The sequence below is a fragment of the Muntiacus reevesi genome, chromosome 5 (genome assembly GCF_963930625.1).
Source record: "Muntiacus reevesi chromosome 5, mMunRee1.1, whole genome shotgun sequence".
Taxonomy (NCBI): domain Eukaryota; kingdom Metazoa; phylum Chordata; class Mammalia; order Artiodactyla; family Cervidae; genus Muntiacus; species Muntiacus reevesi.
Window position 1 is genome coordinate 17518244 of NC_089253.1, and position 17764 is coordinate 17536007.

General features: G+C 44.8%; 2 protein-coding genes and 1 pseudogene across 3 annotated transcripts; 1 reads left to right on the plus strand and 2 right to left on the minus strand.

The window, feature by feature from the left end:
• Positions 1-1641: 1641 nt before the first annotated feature.
• Positions 1642-8655, plus strand: NDUFC2 (NADH:ubiquinone oxidoreductase subunit C2). The gene is made up of 3 exons (XM_065937094.1): positions 1642-1971; positions 7780-7923; positions 8473-8655. Exons 1-3 carry the CDS (start codon positions 1803-1805, stop codon positions 8520-8522), a joined length of 363 nt encoding a protein of 120 aa, XP_065793166.1. The 5' UTR covers positions 1642-1802; the 3' UTR covers positions 8523-8655.
• A 1387-nt stretch (positions 8656-10042) lies between these two features.
• Positions 10043-16836, minus strand: THRSP (thyroid hormone responsive). Of its 2 annotated transcripts, none has more exons than XM_065937104.1 (2): positions 16361-16836; positions 10043-10417 (listed from the first exon to the last, which is right to left on the minus strand). In XM_065937104.1, exon 1 carries the CDS (start codon positions 16834-16836, stop codon positions 16366-16368), a length of 471 nt encoding a protein of 156 aa, XP_065793176.1. In that variant the 3' UTR covers positions 10043-10417; positions 16361-16365. The 2 variants fall into 2 exon arrangements, with proteins under 2 accessions (XP_065793176.1, XP_065793177.1); XM_065937105.1 differs by lacking the exon at positions 10043-10417 and adding an exon at positions 16043-16054.
• On the minus strand, positions 13847-16029 carry LOC136169317 (tropomyosin alpha-4 chain pseudogene; annotated as a pseudogene).
• Positions 16837-17764: the final 928 nt, after the last annotated feature.

Here is a 17764-nt window from a genome sequence, read left to right on the forward strand (position 1 = left end):
TATATGTAAAAATATAAAAAGTGAACTGTGAGTGTACACTAAACTCATAATTGTCTGTGAGGAGGATGGGAAAGGGTTCTATATAGTGTTTTATTTCCTTTTAAAATAAATATGACATTAATTGACAAATATGGCAATTAATTCTGGGTGACAGCATATGGGTATTTGTTATACTGTTCTTTGTATTTTTGTTTTTGTATGTCTTAAGTTTCTTAGAGAGTGGACTGAGAAGACTGTGGAGAAGAATGTGTAAGAAATATTGAATATTTGTTTGCCTAACAGACCATCTAATATTCAAAATTAACATAATCCTAAGGTAGGTTTTTGATGGTTTTCACTCTTTTGATATAATTTTAAAAGAAACACTATGGTTTGAAAAAATTAAAAAGAGTGTGCAAGGACATCCCTGGTTAGGAATCCACCTTCCAATTCAGGAGATACAGGTTAGCTCCCTGGTCAAGGAACTAAGGCCCCACATACTGATAGGCAACTAAACCCTGATCCACAACTAGAGAAAAATCCGCTGGCAGCAACCAAGGCGCAGCTAAATAAATAAAAAGAAAGTGGGGGGGAAAATACCTCTTTCATGTGTCATACTAGAATTTACATAAGGCAGATTATCAGGTAACAGCTTGCACTTCCTAAAACATTTGCTGCCTTCCGAGAAACTTCCAGTATCTTCCTTTGGAAGATCCTAACTTTAAATGTTACAGATCTGGGAGTCCTTTTTGAGGCATAAAAGTCTCATCCTTTATTAGCTGATACTTAATTCTCCCACTTTGGAAATCGAAATCGGTACGTGAAGCATACGGCTTTGCGTCAACCTTTGGTTTAATCAGCATTCTTCTAAGTAAACTGTTGAAGACATTTAAGCTCCTTATAAGCAATGGCTGTCTAAACAGAGAGCTTTTCAAAGATTGGAGTTGGAGACAGGTGACCAGAGACTGTACAATTACTTGACAGAATATTGTAGATTTTCTCTCTCTTTTTTTTTCCCCTTCATTCTTCACATCTTCAGGAAACACCTCGTGCCTCAGCGACGTGTAAGGACCTGAAGACCCAGACCGAATTTCGAGAGTTTAGCTAAATGATCCAGCCCTGGGATTCTCCTAATTCTTTATGGCTGGCTGGACCTTAATTTTAGGCTTTGTGAAGGGTGTGTTCCTATGCAGATAAACGACGGGAAACTCAGAAAAAGAAAACTAGTTTTATTTGATGTCAATTAAGTACGTTGCTTAAAACTTCCCATCAAGCCCACTAGGGGTTTTGGATACAAAATAAATTCTTGCCGAAGGAACATTCTAGGGCAGAGGAAGCAGAGACAATTGCAGGCAAGGGTGTGTGTTAGTCGCTCAGTCAGACTATTTGCGCCCCCATGGACTGTAGCCCGCCAGGCTTCTCTGTCCATGGGATTCTCCAGGCAAGAGCGCTGGAGTGGGTTGCCGTTTCCTTCTCCAGCGGGCAAGGGAGACTGGGTGAAAAAAAGCAACGTCTCCTCGTCTTCTCCGGGTTTGGCTGGTTTCCTGTACTGCTCGATAGGTACCTAGCCCCTGAACTTCTTGTGGCGTTCGCGCCGGCCGGGAGACTAGCGACGTGGGACACTTAGTAGCCCGGAACCGCGCGCGCGGTTCCGGCAGCAGCGCGCCCGGGGAAGGCTTTGCGTGCCGCACCGCCCTGCGCCATGCCCTTCAGCCCGGCGCTCGGAGGTGAAAGCTTCTAGCCTGGGCCCCTGCAGTGGTCCTGGTAGGTTTTCTTTGTAGTTGAAGGCCTGAGGCCAGGCCTCAAGTGGAAACGGCGTCACCATGATGACTGGACGGCAGGCCCGAGCGCCCTTACAGTTCCTGCCTGATGAGGCCCGGAGCCTGCCGCCGCCGAAACTGACGGACCCGCGGCTCGCCTTCGTCGGCTTCTTGGGCTACTGCTCCGGCCTGATTGATAACGCGATCCGGCGGAGGCCGGTGCTGTCGGCCGGTGAGGGCTGCGCGGACGGGATCGGCCGGGAGGAGCTGGGGTCGTAGGGCTGAGGGCCGGCTCTGCCTTAGGCTGCCTGAGGTGCCTCCGCTTTTCCGTGCCTTTTCGCGTTAACTGGCCCCGTCTCGCCTCTCTCAGGTATCCGCTCCCCTTGAGCTTCTCAGAATCTGGCCATTTCAGGAAACTGAGATGAAGTGCAGCCCACGACCTCGCAGTGAGTCTGTGAAGGACCCTGGACGGAACTGCTTGTTCCCCTCTGAGTTCGCGTTGTAGGGTGCAAAAATGAGTGATCAGTCTATCCAGTGCTCCACTAACACTACATGCATTATAGCATTTTTAGTCATCACACGCAGTGGGGTAAGACAGAGCGGGGAGTATTAGCCACAGTGGGGAAACCGCCTTAGAAAGGTTAACGCAGCTTGACCAAGGTCGTAAGTAGCACGGTCTGTTTGTAAACCCCAAGAGTCTACTTTGAGAACCAGCACTTCTCAGATTTAATGTGCATTCTAACAAGTTGAGGGTCCTCTTAAAATGCAGATTATAATTCATTAGCCCTGGAGAGAGCTCTCCTCGTGGTCCCAGTTTCCCAGAAACTGCTGGTCTGGGGACCTCAGTTTGAGTAGCCGGCTGTAAATCACTGGGTTGTATTTCCCAGTAAGTGCGTGTCCACCTGTCGGAGACCAGCCGTGATAATAAGCGACACACTGTGTGCATGCCCAGTCGTGTCTGACTCTTTCCGACCCCCATGGGCCCGGCCTGGCTCCTCTATCCATGGAATTCTCCAGGCAAGAATACTGGAGTGGGTTGCCATTTCCTTCTCCAAGGGATCTTCCCCACCCAGGGATGGAACCTGTGTCTCCTGCGTTGGCAGGCAGATTCTTTACCTCTGAGCCACCTGGGAAGCCCAAGAGACAGAGTAACTGTGCTCAAGTCTGTGGATTTCCTAAGGAAAAAGAGGGAAACTTTGTAAGAGATATTTTTTAGTTTAGCCATGATCTGTCAGAGGAATACTGGGAGAGAGCCTTCCAGGCCATGGGAGGCTAGTGAGAGTGAATGGGAACAAGAGCATGGGAATGGGGGGCAGTTGATGATGAGTGAGTCAGAGTAGGGTGATAAGGCAACAAAGATTTAGGTAGATTGTGGCAGTTTATTCTCCAGGCAGACAGGAACTTTACATACTTTTTGAAAGCTGCTGAAGGAAATGCAGTGATTGGACTTGTGTTTTAAAAGGTCAACTTTGTTAGAAACTGGAGCCAAAAAGCCCAGTTAGGGAGAAAGCTAATACTATGGTTCAGGCAACCAAGAGAAGGAAATGGCAACCCACTCCAATATTCTTACCTGGAGTATTCCATGGTCAGAGGATTGGCCGGCTACAATCCATGGGGTCGCAAAGAGTCGGACACGACTGAACAGCTTACACTCTTTTGGGCAACCAGAAATTACCTCCCTTGGACCTCTTCTGCCTTCCAGGTGTATGTATGCCTGGAGGTTGACTCCCAACCCACCAGATGTCAGCATTTCCAGGGCTCAAATAGACTTGAAATCCCATCTGCTGTGGACACGACCCCACTGCAGTCTTTGTCCATTTCTGCCACTAGGAACTGTGGAGTGTTCTTCCTTTCTATCACCACTCCACACCTGCCCAGGCCTGTTACTTGGTGTAATGGAAAGAGGTCCACTTTGGAGTTAAATGGCCTTGCCCCACTGCTTCCCACTTCTGTCACTTTGGGCAAGTTACTTCATCAGAGCTTAAGTTTCCTCACCTATAAAGTGAGAATTTTATATTTGCAAATTTTTTTGTGAGAAGTAAGAATCTATAGGTAAATATGCCTGGCACACAGAAGGTGCTGATGGGTTTCCCTTTCCTTAGCTCTTGTTGCACAGTTTACCATATATTTGTTCAGTCTTAACTGAGCTTTTTCTCTGTACCAGGCAGTGTTACACATTGGGTATGGGAGGAGGAATACTGACCTGCTCTTGAGGAACTCCTAATTGGGTCAGTGAGACAAGTAGGTATGAGTCTAGGCGTGACAGGTATTTTGATAGCTGGGTGAGCAGGCGTACTTTGGGAGCCTGAAGAAGGTTCAGATCAGAGAGATGGTGTTCCAGAAGAAGAAAAGGTTGGCTGAAATTTGAAGTTTGTATCACTTAATCTCACCTTGTTGTCAAAGAATGTTTTGTGCCTTTTCTGGGAGACTGAAGAACATAGTGGTTAAGAGCCCAAGCTTTCGGATTTGATGCACCTCCTCCTCCCTACTCACCATTTGATTCTGGAGAAGTTACTTATCTCTGTGAGCTTTAGTTTCCTCACAGAGAAATAGGGATGTGAAATAGGGATGGTATCTACCTCTGTGTGTGACTGAGAACTAGGGGAGATGATGAATGTAAAGCACTTAGCCCAGGCCTAGGGATCAGAGTTCCTGAGTTCTCTGAATTTCCTTTGTTGCTTTGGAAAATTCAGGCCTTGAGGACTTTATTGAAATCATTATCCTCAGCAGCATTTATTGAATGCATACTGTGTTTATCTCGTTCAATGTCTGCCGAATAGTAATGCTTAGTGAGTATTTATTGCATGAGTGTGTAGATAACAAGGAAATAGAGAACCATCCAGAGATTTACAAACCAGGTGGGCATATCTATGAAAAAGATGAATTCTGATACAAATTTATGCAAATAGAGTAGGAGGAATGGGGAAGGAGATATACATGGTGGATTTTTCCAGCTGTGGCCGTGGAGAGTATCTGGCATTCTCTAGGTAGTCGGGATATTCTGTCAATGAAATCAAGCTGTGCAGATCTTTTTCAAGTACACAGAAAATATTAAATACAATTTTTTCTTAAGCTTTTCTCCCATCCCCTATTTTTAAATCCTTGTTTCTGGATATCACTCACCTGCCCTAAATTTAGACTTAGTTAGTATCTAAGTGTAGTCTGCAAAACTAAATCTGTATTGATTTCTAGTCTCAACATAAGAGCAGTTTACTGTGTTCCTCAAAGAGCACTGTGGCTTTCAAGTTTAGGTCAACTGAGAAAAGGAAAAAAGAGGAAAATGATTGTGAAGGGATTGTGTATATGGTGAGAGAGAGACCACTGCTGAAAGAGAAGAGGCTAGAGAAATGAAAACTTGAGAAGAGGCCAAGCCATGCCTTTAGGGTTTGGGGCACTGATACCATTGAAATCTTCTGTGCCGGATATGGGTAAACAGAGAGTCTGGGTCTTTTGTCTGTGTAGTCCAGTGGCATGTGGGAGAGCGCAGTGCACTGCTTCGCTGCATTACAGGTGGCTCATTAGGGGAAGCCGTGGCTGTCTGGGGTAAGTGCTGTGTAGTCAGTGCTAAGTCAGTTCAGTCGTGTCCGACTCTTTGTGACCCCAGGGACTGTAGCCCACCAGACTCCTCTGTGCATGGGATTCTCCAGGCAGGAATACTGGAGTGGGTTGTCATGCTCTCCTCCAGGGGATTTTCCTGACCCAGGAATCAAATCTGCGACTCTTATGTCTCCTGCATTGACGAGTGGGTTCTTTACCACTAGTGCCGCCTGGGAAGCTCCTTTCTGGGTAAAGTGAAGTGAAGTGAAAATTGCTCGGTGTCCTACTCTTTGTGACCCCATGGACTGTATAGAATTCTTCAGGCCAGAATACAGGAGTGGGTAGCCTTTCTCTTCTCCAGGGGATCTTCCCAACCCAGGGGTCGAACCCAGGTCTCCTGCATTGCAGGCGGATTCTTTACCAGCTAAGCCACAAGGGAAACCCAAGAATACTGGAGTGGGTAGCCTATCCCTTCTCCAGGGGATCTTCCCAACCCAGGAATCGAACTAGGGTCTCCTGCATTGCAGGCATATTCTTTACTAACTGAGCTATCAGGGAAGTCCCTTTCGGGATAAGGGAGAATGCAAAATAGTCTGAGCACTGTCCAATCCCAGGTCATAGTGATATTTTGTATTTTTATTGTTTTACAATTTTTCCCAAAACACTTTTAATAACTACTGTGAAAAACGGTTAGGTATTATCTTTTATTTTAGAGGTAGTAAATTGATTTGCCCAAGGCCATTCATCCATTTATTGTATATTTATTAAGTGCTGTCTGTGTGTTGATATACAAAGGTGAGTGAAACACTGACTTTGCCTGGTAGTAGAGGGAAAAATAATTACTATAGCAATTTACATATTATGAGGGATGAATTCATCCTTTTAACTCCAGGAAAGTTTTAGGAAGACGTCTTAGCAGAAGTGATGTGTGAGTTGAGCCTTGAAGGATCAGGACATTGCAGGGCAGAGAAGCAATCAGTACACAGTGTATGGAAGCATGAAGGAGCCCAGGTTATGTGAGGAATTAGAAGTAGTTCAGTGTTGCTGGGCACAATATGCAAACCAGGGAGTGTCAGACGATGAAGGCGGAGGAGTCAGCTCATGAAGGGCCTGGGAGGTCACATGCAGGACCCTGGGGTCTTGTTAACCATAACTGAAGAAGGGACTGACAAACTAATTTGTGTTTTAGTAAAAATTCCACTAGTGACAGGGTAAAAGCGAATCAATGTGGAGTGGAAAATGAGATGAAAGGTAAACCAGTTATATAAATGAGCATGAGTTCCCTGAAGTGAGCAAAGGAAATATTTATCAGGTAGAATCGACAGTGACTGAATGTAGAGAATGAGGGTAGGAAGAAAACGATAATTAGTATGCTTATTAGCAGGACTTGGATTTCTGGGTAAATGGTTTTTTAGGAAAAAGAGATATGAATAGGAAGGAACTGAGTTTGTTTGGGAGAATTCAGGTTATCGTATCTGTCAAATATTTGGATTATATTTGTTGTTCAGATAGGTATCTGAGTTGGACATTACTAATAGGTTACCAGTACATGGATAATAGATAAAACTATAGGAATGAAAGCATGTGTGGGGTAAGAAAACAGCTGGAAATAAAATTCTGAGGCATAGCTATAAAATCTACACTTAGCCTTTTGTAAAAAAAATATATATATATATATATAAAGTCAATACCTTTGGATCTCCCCTTCACATTTAAAATTTTGACTTTGCTAGATCATGTGATTTGATCCTCTCCAGTCTTATTATAATAGGATGATTTTATTTTTTTACCGTGCTGAACAGCATGTGGGATTTCAGTTCCCTGACCAGAAATCGAATGCACACCCCCTGCAGTAGAAGCATGGAGCCTTAACCACTGCACCGCCAGGGAAGTCCCAGGAGCATTATTTTTTTTAAGTTAGTTTTTGAATTGGTAATACTTGCAAAATTACACAATTCAGAAGATACAAGAGAATGAGATGTATTTGTAGTATGGTGTACTGTTTTAGTAACCACTAGATATATAAATACAAATCAGTATATGGAGACAAACCAAACTGCTCTTAGACCATTTGTAGAGGGCTTTAGCCTCTACTTGTCATGTCCTGAACATGTCCTGGAATGTTCAGTGTAGGTCTAAAGTCTAAAGTTAGCCTATTGAAAAAGAAGACTTTTTTTTCCTGTGTGAGTCTACCATTCAAGTTTTTGTGCTTATCCTCCTTTTTCCTTGAAGAAACTTATAAAACATGAATTTAAAAAATTTTAGATTTGTTGATAGTTACATTTATAGACAAAATGTTGCTTTTTGTAGTTGCCAGATACCCTTAGGAAGATGTTCCAAGGTCATGGCTGTGTGTTCAGAATAACTGTATACAACAGCTTTTTTTTTTTTTTTAAGAATGTTGGAAGAAATTACAAACTATGTATCTAAAACCTTAAAAATGTGATTTTTAACACACAAGACTGATTTTTGCTTTCTTTGGAATTTGTGGTTTCAATTTCAGGTTTGCATCGCCAGCTTCTATATATTACTTCCTTTGTTTTTGTTGGATATTATCTTTTAAAACGTCAAGACTATATGTATGCTGTGAGGGACCACGATATGTTCTCATATATAAAGTCACATCCAGAGGATTTTCCTGAAAAAGGTATTTCAAGTTCATTGTAGAAAACTTCTTTCTTACTGTGTACCATTTTTCCTAGTTAATCTTTCCCTCGCCTGTGACTTCAGTTCCTTCTGTGTTCTGTTGATTTCCGCCTCTTTGTCTGTAGACCAGAATTCTCTTGAATTCATATATCCAGTTTCTGACTGAGTACCTCTGTGTCCTGCTTCAGTGAATGGCAGTCCTGTCCACCTGGGTGCTCCAGCCAGAAGCCTGGGAATCATCTTCATGGCAGTCTGTCTCTTTGACTTCTCATTAGTCATAAAGTCTTACCGTTCTAATCCCTAAATAATTCTCAACTCTGAACTCTCCTCTCCGCCACTGTCACTACCCTGGTTCAGGCCTTGGTATCATCCTCATAGATTCTTTCAAAGCAGTTCTTCATTCAGTGGAACAAAATGCCTGGTTGGGAAGCTAGGTTGAGGACTAGAAAATAAAGCAGTTCTTATAAGAATATTAAGTGTTAATGTTTCTTCAGGAAGTATGATTTTTTAAACATGATTTTAAAATCTTTTGTGATTTTTCTTTTTATAGATAAGAAAACTTACAAGGAAGTTTTTGAAGAATTCCATCCGGTGCGTTGACGTCTCCAAAATGCTTGCTCCGGTTTCATTGATACCGGTTATTTCTGTATTTTGTCAAACTGTTTCTATGATCTGAAGTTTATGTTAATCTCTTAACGTTAACACCTTGTGATTAAAATGGTCATTATAAGCACTCTGACTCCTTTTTGTCAAAAAACAGTTCATCAGAGAATGGTCATTTAGCTAGTTTTGAGAAGACATCTGGCAGATTTTAAAACGGAGTTTAGTTCTGGTTCAGAGTTGGCAGTCTAATAGCCTGTGGGCCACATCTGGCTCACTGCCAATCCAGTTTTATTGGACACAACCAGTCTCATTTGTTTACATATGAACTGCTGCTTCCTTCTGCAGCAGAGTTGAGTGGTTATGACAGAGACCTTATGATCTGTGAAGCCTGAAATATTTAATATATGACCTTTTACAGAAGAGTTTCACCTGCTCCAGTTCTAGTGCAGAGTGAACCAAGCAAGCCAGATGATGAAAGGTTTTGTGAGTCATGTAGAATAATTTTGACTCGATTCTAGGTAGTGGAAGGTCACTAAAGGATTTTAAATAGGCATAACACAGTCATGGTTATATTGCTGAGCTCTCTACAACACCATAGAGGGTGGTTTAAAAGGAGGAAGCCCATGACCAGGAGAATAACGAGGAGACAGATATAGCAAAGGAGTCTCCGCTCTTAGTTGGGACATCCTAGGGAAAGTGAGCTCAGTAGCTGACACTGTCTACAGTGGAAAGTGAAAGTGTTAGTTGCTAAGTTGTGTCTGACTCTTTGCAACCCTATGTACTCTAGCCCTCGGGGCTCCTCTGTCCATGGAGTTCTCCAGGCAAGAATACTGGAATAAGTAGCCATTCCCTTCTCCAGGGGATTGAACCCCGGCCTCCTGCATTGCAAGCAGATTGTTTACCATCTCAGCCCCCAGAGAAGCCCGTCTACAGTGGATTAGAAGTAAAAGATCCCACCTAACTAGAATGACGTTTTACTCTTTAAGGCTTATCAAGTCCAAAAACTTGTCCAAAGTTTTTATTTCTAAGCTCAGATTTCATAATCAGATTAGGTTTTGGAGATTAATAAAATTTTTTACATGTGATTTCAGATTAGGTGGCAGTATGAATATAAGCAGATGGACAAAATCACATGGTTCCACCTCTCTTCTCTTGAGTCCTACTTGTTAAAAATGAGATCATGTCTGAGAAAGTACTTCAGAAGTTAATAAAGATATGTACAAATACAAGGTATTTTTATTGCTACTGCAATAAATAAGTTTATAGTTTATCTCTGCTCAATAGGCATAGGAGTATGAACCACTCAGAGTTGAGGACTCTGCTTCTTCTTAGTTCTGGAGGGTAGAAAGTAAGGGAGGACTAGAACAAATAACAAGGTGAGGGTGGGAGAAGAAATAGACCTATAATAATAGCTGTCACACACCAGATTCTTTTGACTTACTGTTTAATTTTCAAAGCAACTTCATGAGATATGGAACACTGTCTCCATTTTATAGATGAGGAAATTTAGGCCACGATGGGTTAAATAACTTGCCCATGATTGCAGTGAATGACTGCCAAGAGAGAAGGATGTGAGCCTCCGTTAGTCAGATGCTAGAACTTGTATTTCGGCTATAGTACACTGACCAGGTGACAGACGGGGTCCCTCATGAATCACTGGCTTCTGCCCCAAGCTAGTAAGAGGAGTGAAGAGTCGTGAACAGCAGCAGGCAGCCTCACTGACGCAGTGATGAGTCCAGGAACTGGTGCTCAGAGGAAGGTAGGAATCCCAGACATCCAAATCATCTTCACTTGTAGTTACAGGTGCAGGTCTTTTTGGTCTTAGCGTCATCAGGCTAGCAAACTGCTCCATGTCTTCATCACAGAGACTGCCTTCTATCATGTGGAGTGAGCTGTGGGTGCACAAATTTAAAAAGACAAGTCAGTGTAAGTTCACACCATTAAAGTACTGTCACATGTCTATTGAAATAGGAGACCTGTTGAAAAAGCACAATGGTGCTGTTTGTAGGAAAACCCTAGCGGCCTTACAGCACTATGAGAAGAATGGTTGTCAGAACTGCAGTACATCACTTAGCTTCATCTCTACCTTTTATAACAGGAAAACTACAGAAAGGTGAAATAAGTTGTCCAGGACATAGAGAGGTCAGTGCAGAGCCAGGACAAGAGGCTAGATACCTTTTTTTTTTTTAACTTCTGTTTGGCCACCACAGAAAACAAGTTAGAGTGTGTTGAAGTGTGTCACAGTGTAAAACTGGCTGCTCTTGTCTTCCAGGAGGTTTGGCTGGTCAAGGAGTGACGAATCTCACTGCTCTACCATCCCTAATTCTTACCTCCAGCCCTGGCTGCAGAATTCTCAAGTGCTAAGGAAATTCGCAGTGTAGAGGAAAGGAATTAGATGTGAGTTGGGCCAGGGTCCATTCACATCTTGGCTTGACCATTTCCTGAGTAACCTCAGACTCATTTTCTCTCTCAGACCTCCAGTTTTTTTCATGTGTAAAAGGGGATTGTAATTCCATTAGATCATTGATATGCAAGTAATTTTAAACTGTAAAACTATTCAAGTGCCAATCCTTATAATACCTTTAATTATTCAGTGAATAAACTGAAACCCAGAGAAGTGAGCAAAATCAAGGCTGCACAGCTCATTAGTGGTGGAATCAGAACTTGAACCCAGAGCTCTTGACCCAGTCCCCTTTCATTCAAGAAGAACCTCTGAAAGGCCACTCAGGGAGCTTCAAGAGGAGAGGGACACCGGGGTGAAGCTGGCAGTTTAGGTGTAGGTTTGAAGTTGCTGTTGTTTAGTCACTGAGTCATGTCCAACTCTTTTTCAACCACATGGACTGTAGCCCCCAGGCTCCTCTGTCCATGGAATTTTCTAGGCAAGAACACGGGTGGATTGCCATTGCCTTCTCTAGGGGATCTTCCTGACCCAGGGATTTAACTCAAGTCTCCTGCATTGGCAGGCAGATTTCTTTACCACTGAGCCACCTGGGAAGACCAGATTTAAGGTAGGGAAAGGGAAAATGGCTGAGAGAATCCCTGGAGCAGAACTCTCTAGACTGTGTTTTTAGGGTCCATGTGTATTACCCATCATTACAGAGTGCTTCCGGAAAATCATGAAGATAACACAATATGGCAGAGAGTAAATCGGATGGAAAGAACACTCAGGTCAGACTTCCCTGGTGGTTTAGTGGTTAGGAATCTGCCAGCCAGTGCAGAGGACACAGGTTCGATCCCTGGCCCGGGAAGACCTCACTAAGCCCTGCACGCCACAACTGCTGAGCCCGTGTGGTACAACTACCGAACCCTGTGCACCCTGGAGCCCGAGCTCTGCAACAAGAGAAGCCACTGCAGTGAGAAGCCCACACACCACAGCTAGAGTCAGCCACCCCTCACTGCAGCTATAGAAAGCCTGCATGCAGCAGCGGACACCCAGTCCAGCCGAAAATAAAAATTTCCAAGTATTTTCACATTTACTGTAAAAAAAGAGAGAGAAGCTACCCCAGTGGGAAACCTGTGCACCGCAACTAGAGAAAGTCCACGCAGCAACAAAGACCAAAAAAAAAAAAAAAAAAAATGCCCAGCTCTGGGGCCACTCTTGCTTTTTTTAATCCCCTTACCAATTATGTGGGGTTTGACTGGTGGCTCAGCAATAAAGAATCTGCCTGCAATGCAGAAGACTCAGGTTCAATCCCTGGGTCAAGAAGATCCCCTGGAGAAGGAAATGGCAACCCATTCCAGTATTCTTGCTTGGGAAATCCCATGGACAGAGGAGCCTGGTTAGAGTCCATGGGGTCAAGAGAGTTGGACACGACTTAGCGACTAAACAGCTTTGTGACTTTCGGTGAGACACTTCCTCTATCTGGATTTAGTTTCCTTACAGGTAAAAAGGATAAAAATTCTGCCCAAAAACCTACATCGGGTGGGTTTATCCCACCCATGGGATATGGGCATGGTTTATCACTAATGAAGCCAGCTAATGGGAACAGGGCTGGCATGTGGCACAGGATCCAAACCAGCAGGTGTTGTGGCCAAATTTCTCCCAGTCTTCACCCAGGAGTGACCCACCCGGCTGTCCCAGGTCCCCTTCCCTCCTCCCACCCTCTGTGGCACCACCTGCTTGTCTAGCTCCCTGCTCACCTACATCTCACAGCCCCAGCCTTCTGGGCTCGGATCCCAACATGTATGTATATGTCCTCTCAAATGGGCTCCCCAGCAGGCGTGCCTTTTCACTGGTGTGCCTAGAACGAGTTAGAGTGTCCACACAGTGGTCCTTTAACTTTCTGCCTGGCTGGCTGCAACTTGGGATGGCCAGAGCACCTCCGCTAGTTGCAGCACTATGGTGAGCAGCCTCACTCATATACCCCAGCAGCCTCACCCATATATCCCCAGATGCCATATAAATATAATTCTCCATATCCCATAACTTGAAAAAATGTTAGAAGCAGTGCCACACACACACAAAACTCACATTCAACACCCGAGTAAACAGGTGCCTTGGATGAGGTTCTTCATTTATAAAATAGAAATAATAAAACCTATCTTCCTAGAATTGTTATGAAGATTAAATGAGTTCATCCTATCTCAAGCATGTAGGGACTATATTGACATTTATTATGTGCTCAGATAGAAGCTATTATGAATATGTGACATCAGATGTTCTTATTTTAGAATTCATGGATGGGCCTTGGTAGATGGCATATTCTCTGAAGTTGCATGTACAGTCATGCTGCTGCTGCTGCTGCTGCTAAGTCACTTCAGTGGTGTCCGACTCTGTGCGACCCCATAGGAGGCAGCCCACCAGGCTCCACCATCCCTGGGATTCTCCAGGCAAGAACACTAGAGTGGGTTGCCATTTCTTTCTCCAATGCGTGAAAGTGAAAAGTGAAAGGGAAGTCGCTCAGTCGTGTCCGACTCTTTGCAACCCCATGGACTGCAGCCTGCCAGGCTCCTCCGTCCATGGGATTTTCCAGGCAAGAGTACTGGAATGGGTTGCCATTGCCTTCTCCACATATACAGTCATATATATGTATATATGCCTGGACCCTGGGGAGAGAGTCCTTGGCTTTAATCAGCTTCTTAAAGAAGTCAATGGTGAGAACACACTTGTTCAGTTCATACAGCTCCAAATATTCACATGAAGTGATGCAAAATATTAGTCGCTCAGTCATGCCTGACTCTTTGCAACCCTGTGGACTGTAGCTCACCAGGCTCCTCTGTCCATGAAATTTTCCAGGCAAGAATACTGGAGTGGGTAGCCATGCCCTTCAGGGGATCTTCCCCACCCGGATTGAACCCGGGTCTCCTGCAGTGCAAGCAGATTCTTTTTTTTTTTTTTTTTTTTTTGGAGTTTATGTAAAAATTTATTTGACCAAAATGTAGAAAAAGTGATACTATTACATATGATACAGTTGCAAGAATCTAAATGGAAAGTGTGGGTTTTATTCTATTGCACAATTTGCTAGTGTATCTCCTGGGTAGTGTGGCGCTTAATAAATAGGAGTGAGGGGCAGAGGATTCAGATAAGCTAGAAGCAGGGTGATTCTTTTAGTCAGAATTGTAAACTTGAGTTGGCCCCCACACTGCTGGGGAATGTGGAATGTTTCAGCTCTGAGATGTTAACTGAGAAAGCAGAAACAGAACAAAATGCCCTGTGTACAAAATACTCCATATCCAGTTTAATCAGGAGTTTCTTGGTCTTTTATTAATTTGGTCCTGAAGAAGGAATTAAAATTCTAGATAAGTAAATCTCCAATTTGCCATTCTCTTGAGTACAGAGATGAAGTTATGCCAATTTTTTAGTTTTTATTTTGCTGTCTGAGAGGGCCATTCTGCCTAATATTTGTTCACAGAAAAACAGTCTTGCTCAATTACTGATAGTTTTGAAAAAGACTGCTTCTCTGAATAGGACTGAATTCTCCAACATTCATTCCTCCTGAGTGGATGGCCTCATATCAGAGCAGATAAGCATGGGTCATTATTGGAGTAAGACATCAGCTTCTCAGAAAACTTAGAGCAAAAGAAACATATAGAAGAGCATATCAAGGATCTATCCAAAAAACATGTGGGTAATTATTATGACTCTTTTTTGAGCACTCTCATGCTGACTGCTCAGAGGATGTTTGTTCTGTTCTGCACGGTGGAGTGCGGAAAAGAGCGGGATGATCAGGTTAACCTCACTGTGGTTTATGACTTCCCACAGTAACCCCACCCCCACTTTGGTCTGGATGGAAAATCCCCACCCATTTTAACGTGACAATCCCTGGCCTCCTACCACGTGACCAATGGTGGACATTCTCCAACGTTTTAAACTGACCTATGACTAGACATCAGAATCTGTGTTTTGAAAGTGTGGGGTTGTCTATTCTCCCAGGAACCAAATGCCCTCAGTCTTAAAAGAGAGTATGTATGCTCATTATGAAATACCCTGCCTACCTTAGGAATATATGCAATTTAAGGATTAAAAATAGAGCTGAAAAAACTGGTGTCATTTTGGAAAAAAGGAAGGAACAGATTAACTGGTGCTCAAAGCTTCTCTGATACAAAATATTTGGTCATGTATTCATAATTTGCTTGACATTTCCAGCAAAGCGAAGAGGCAATAACAAAAGAAACTTCTTACAAGAGAAGAGAAAGACACAGCGCTCTGGAGTTTCTGTTGGAACAAGACTCTTCTGTTTTGGTTATATACAGTTTAGTTCGTTTAGTGTCTGATCCAGTGTCTGATGTAAGCCCACGTTCTCTTCTTTGGCCTGGGCAAGTTTTTCTTCCAGGTCATCAATTGTCTTTTCCAGTTTCGCAACTGTTCTCTCTGCAAATTCGGCACGGGTCTCGGCCTCTTTCAGTTTGTCAGACAGAAGTTTAATTTCTTCTTCATATTTGTCCTCCTTTTCAGAATACTTTTCAGATGCAGCCTCTAGTGACTTCAGGTTGTTAGTGACATTCTTGAGTTCTTCTTCCAGGTCACCACATTTTAATTCGGACACCTCGGCACGCTCCTCTGCCCGCTCTAGCTCACCCTCCAGGATGACCAACTTACGAGCTACCTCCTCGTATTTGCGGTCGGCCTCCTCGGCGATGTGCTTGGCCTCTTTAAGCTGCATCTCCTGAATCTCCATCTTCTCCTCATCTTTCATGGCGCGGTTCTCTATCACCTTCATCCCTCTCTCACTCTCATCTGCAGCCTTTTCCGCCTCCTCCAGTTTCTGCAGGGCTGTGGCCAGTCGTTCCTGAGCCCTGTCCAACTCCTCCTCAACGAGCTGGATGCGTTGACTGAGAGCTGCCACATCACCTTCGGCTTTCTCGCGCCGCTCGCGCTCGCCGTCCAGCTCGCGCTGCAGGCCCTGCGCGCGGTCCTCCGCCTCATCCGCTTGCTGCTGCAGGGCCTGGATCTTGCGTTTCACCGCCTCCAGGGAGTTGAGGCCAGCCATGGCGCGGAGGCGCACGCAGCGGGCGGCGGGCAGCGGCGGGCGCTCGGTTCGGCTAGGCTCCGGCTAGAGCTGCCGCAAGCAGATTCTTAACCGTCTGAACTGTCAGGGAAGTTATTTGCGTAGTTACTAATAAATGCACAGATACATACAAGTGGACACAATGCATGCACACACCAACCACTTTTCCTTATGTTTCTATAATAGTTCACCATCATTACTCATCAATTCTGGGTCAAAAGGAGAGTAAGACAGGCCTGGCCTTGGGCCTTCCTGGGTTGTGGTCTCAATCCCCGAAGGCAAGGGTGGCTGTCTGAGAGCCGGGCTCGCCCTCTCCCCCAGGATTCACCACTGCTCCCTTTCTCCCCTGGAATGCCCCTCGGTGGACATCAGCACGCCCACCATTACCTTTCCTACATGGCCTGTCCCGTTTTCTCCTGGTATCTCCTTGTCACCTCCTCGGCTTTCAGGGTAAGATGGGTGAGGATGTGATGAAGGCTAGCAAAGTGCAGGTGTAACTGGGCTTCCAGGTCCAGCTGCCCCGACACCCTCTCTTCCTCAGGCTCTTCCGTCTCTCCAGCTTCAGTCTCAACTCCATTGGCTTTGCCACCTGCCACCTTGGCCTGCCACTCCTGCCGGGGCAGCAGCCCGTGCTCCACATCCATGCGGATGGCCTTGAGCATGGTGAAATAGCTGTAGAGATCGGAGGAACCCGCCTGGGCCTGGGACCCGTGTGCGCTCAGCTGCATGTCCCGCAGAAGGCTGGGGATCATCACCACCTGCTCCATGTTGCGCACTACGGCCAAGTACCGGTCCATGACGGTCAGCAGGCAGTTCTTGGGGTAGCGCTTGGTCAGCACCTGCATGATGGCTTTATCTTCCATTCGGAGTCCTGCAGACTGCCTCGGCCCTGTTTCCAGGCTGTTATTTTTATGTCAGTATGCACAGCAGTTTGACAGGATGCCAAGAACCAGCCGGTAGGTCAACACAGCCCTCTTTTAAGCCAATCCTAGGGCTTGGGTCCCAACATCCCATATCAGGTGATCTATCTGCCCAGGGACAGAACTGCCAGGCTTATGACTGTCATTTCAGTGCTCCGTGACTGCTCAGTAAGAGCCCAGCTCCTCCTTCATCAGCTTGCAGAGCCAGTTAGAGGGCAGGCTTTTCCTTTGGCAGCTGGTGCACTTGACCCCCAGGCAATAATTAATTCTCTCAGGTCACCTAAGACCAAGCTGCCCCTTGGCTATCTGTGTCTTAATGCCCAACTTGCTTCTTTAACTTGGGTGCCTCAGCTGTGAAAGGAACAAGGGAAGAGGGTCACTCAATGAAACAGCTTAGTGTGGGGCAAAGAGCTATCAGATGGGAGCCAGAAGTCCAGTTCTGCAATTTCTCAGTCATGTGTTGCCATCGTTTGTTAGTTAACACTTAAGAGCACTCACTTTGCGTCAAGGATCACACTGAGCTCTTTCACCCGGGCCTTACAATGAGTGCTTTAACATTCTCATTTTACCAATGAAAAAACTGAAGTGCACACAGCTAAGTAACTTGCCCCTGGTGCCATTGAGGCTGGGATTCCAGCCTGGGACCACCTCTCTCTCACCTCCAGTTAGGATTCTAGACTGATATGTGAAGTTGCCTAAGTTATACAAGTTAACAGGATCCATCTTCTTTTCTATAGATTTGAGGTGTTATTGTAAGGAGACAAGGCTAAACAGAATGCATTGTAAATCACAAAATGTAGCCCCCAGATGTATTATCCATGCAGTTGCTGGATTAATACTGAGGTCCCTCTCAGCTCTAGCCTGTAATCCC

What these genes read in the sequence shown, in the direction of transcription:
- NDUFC2 (XM_065937094.1), top strand. Translation starts at nt 1,803, where the DNA reads ATGATGACTGGACGGCAGGCCCGAGCGCCCTTACAGTTCCTGCCTGAT. An exon ending in GAGGCCGGTGCTGTCGGCCG is followed by an intron (nt 1,972 to 7,779) that starts GTGAGGGCTGCG and finishes TTTCAATTTCAG; the next exon opens with GTTTGCATCGCCAGCTTCTA. An exon ending in AGAGGATTTTCCTGAAAAAG is followed by an intron (nt 7,924 to 8,472) that starts GTATTTCAAGTT and finishes TTCTTTTTATAG; the next exon opens with ATAAGAAAACTTACAAGGAA.
- THRSP (XM_065937104.1), bottom strand. Translation starts at nt 16,836, where the DNA reads ATGGAAGATAAAGCCATCATGCAGGTGCTGACCAAGCGCTACCCCAAG.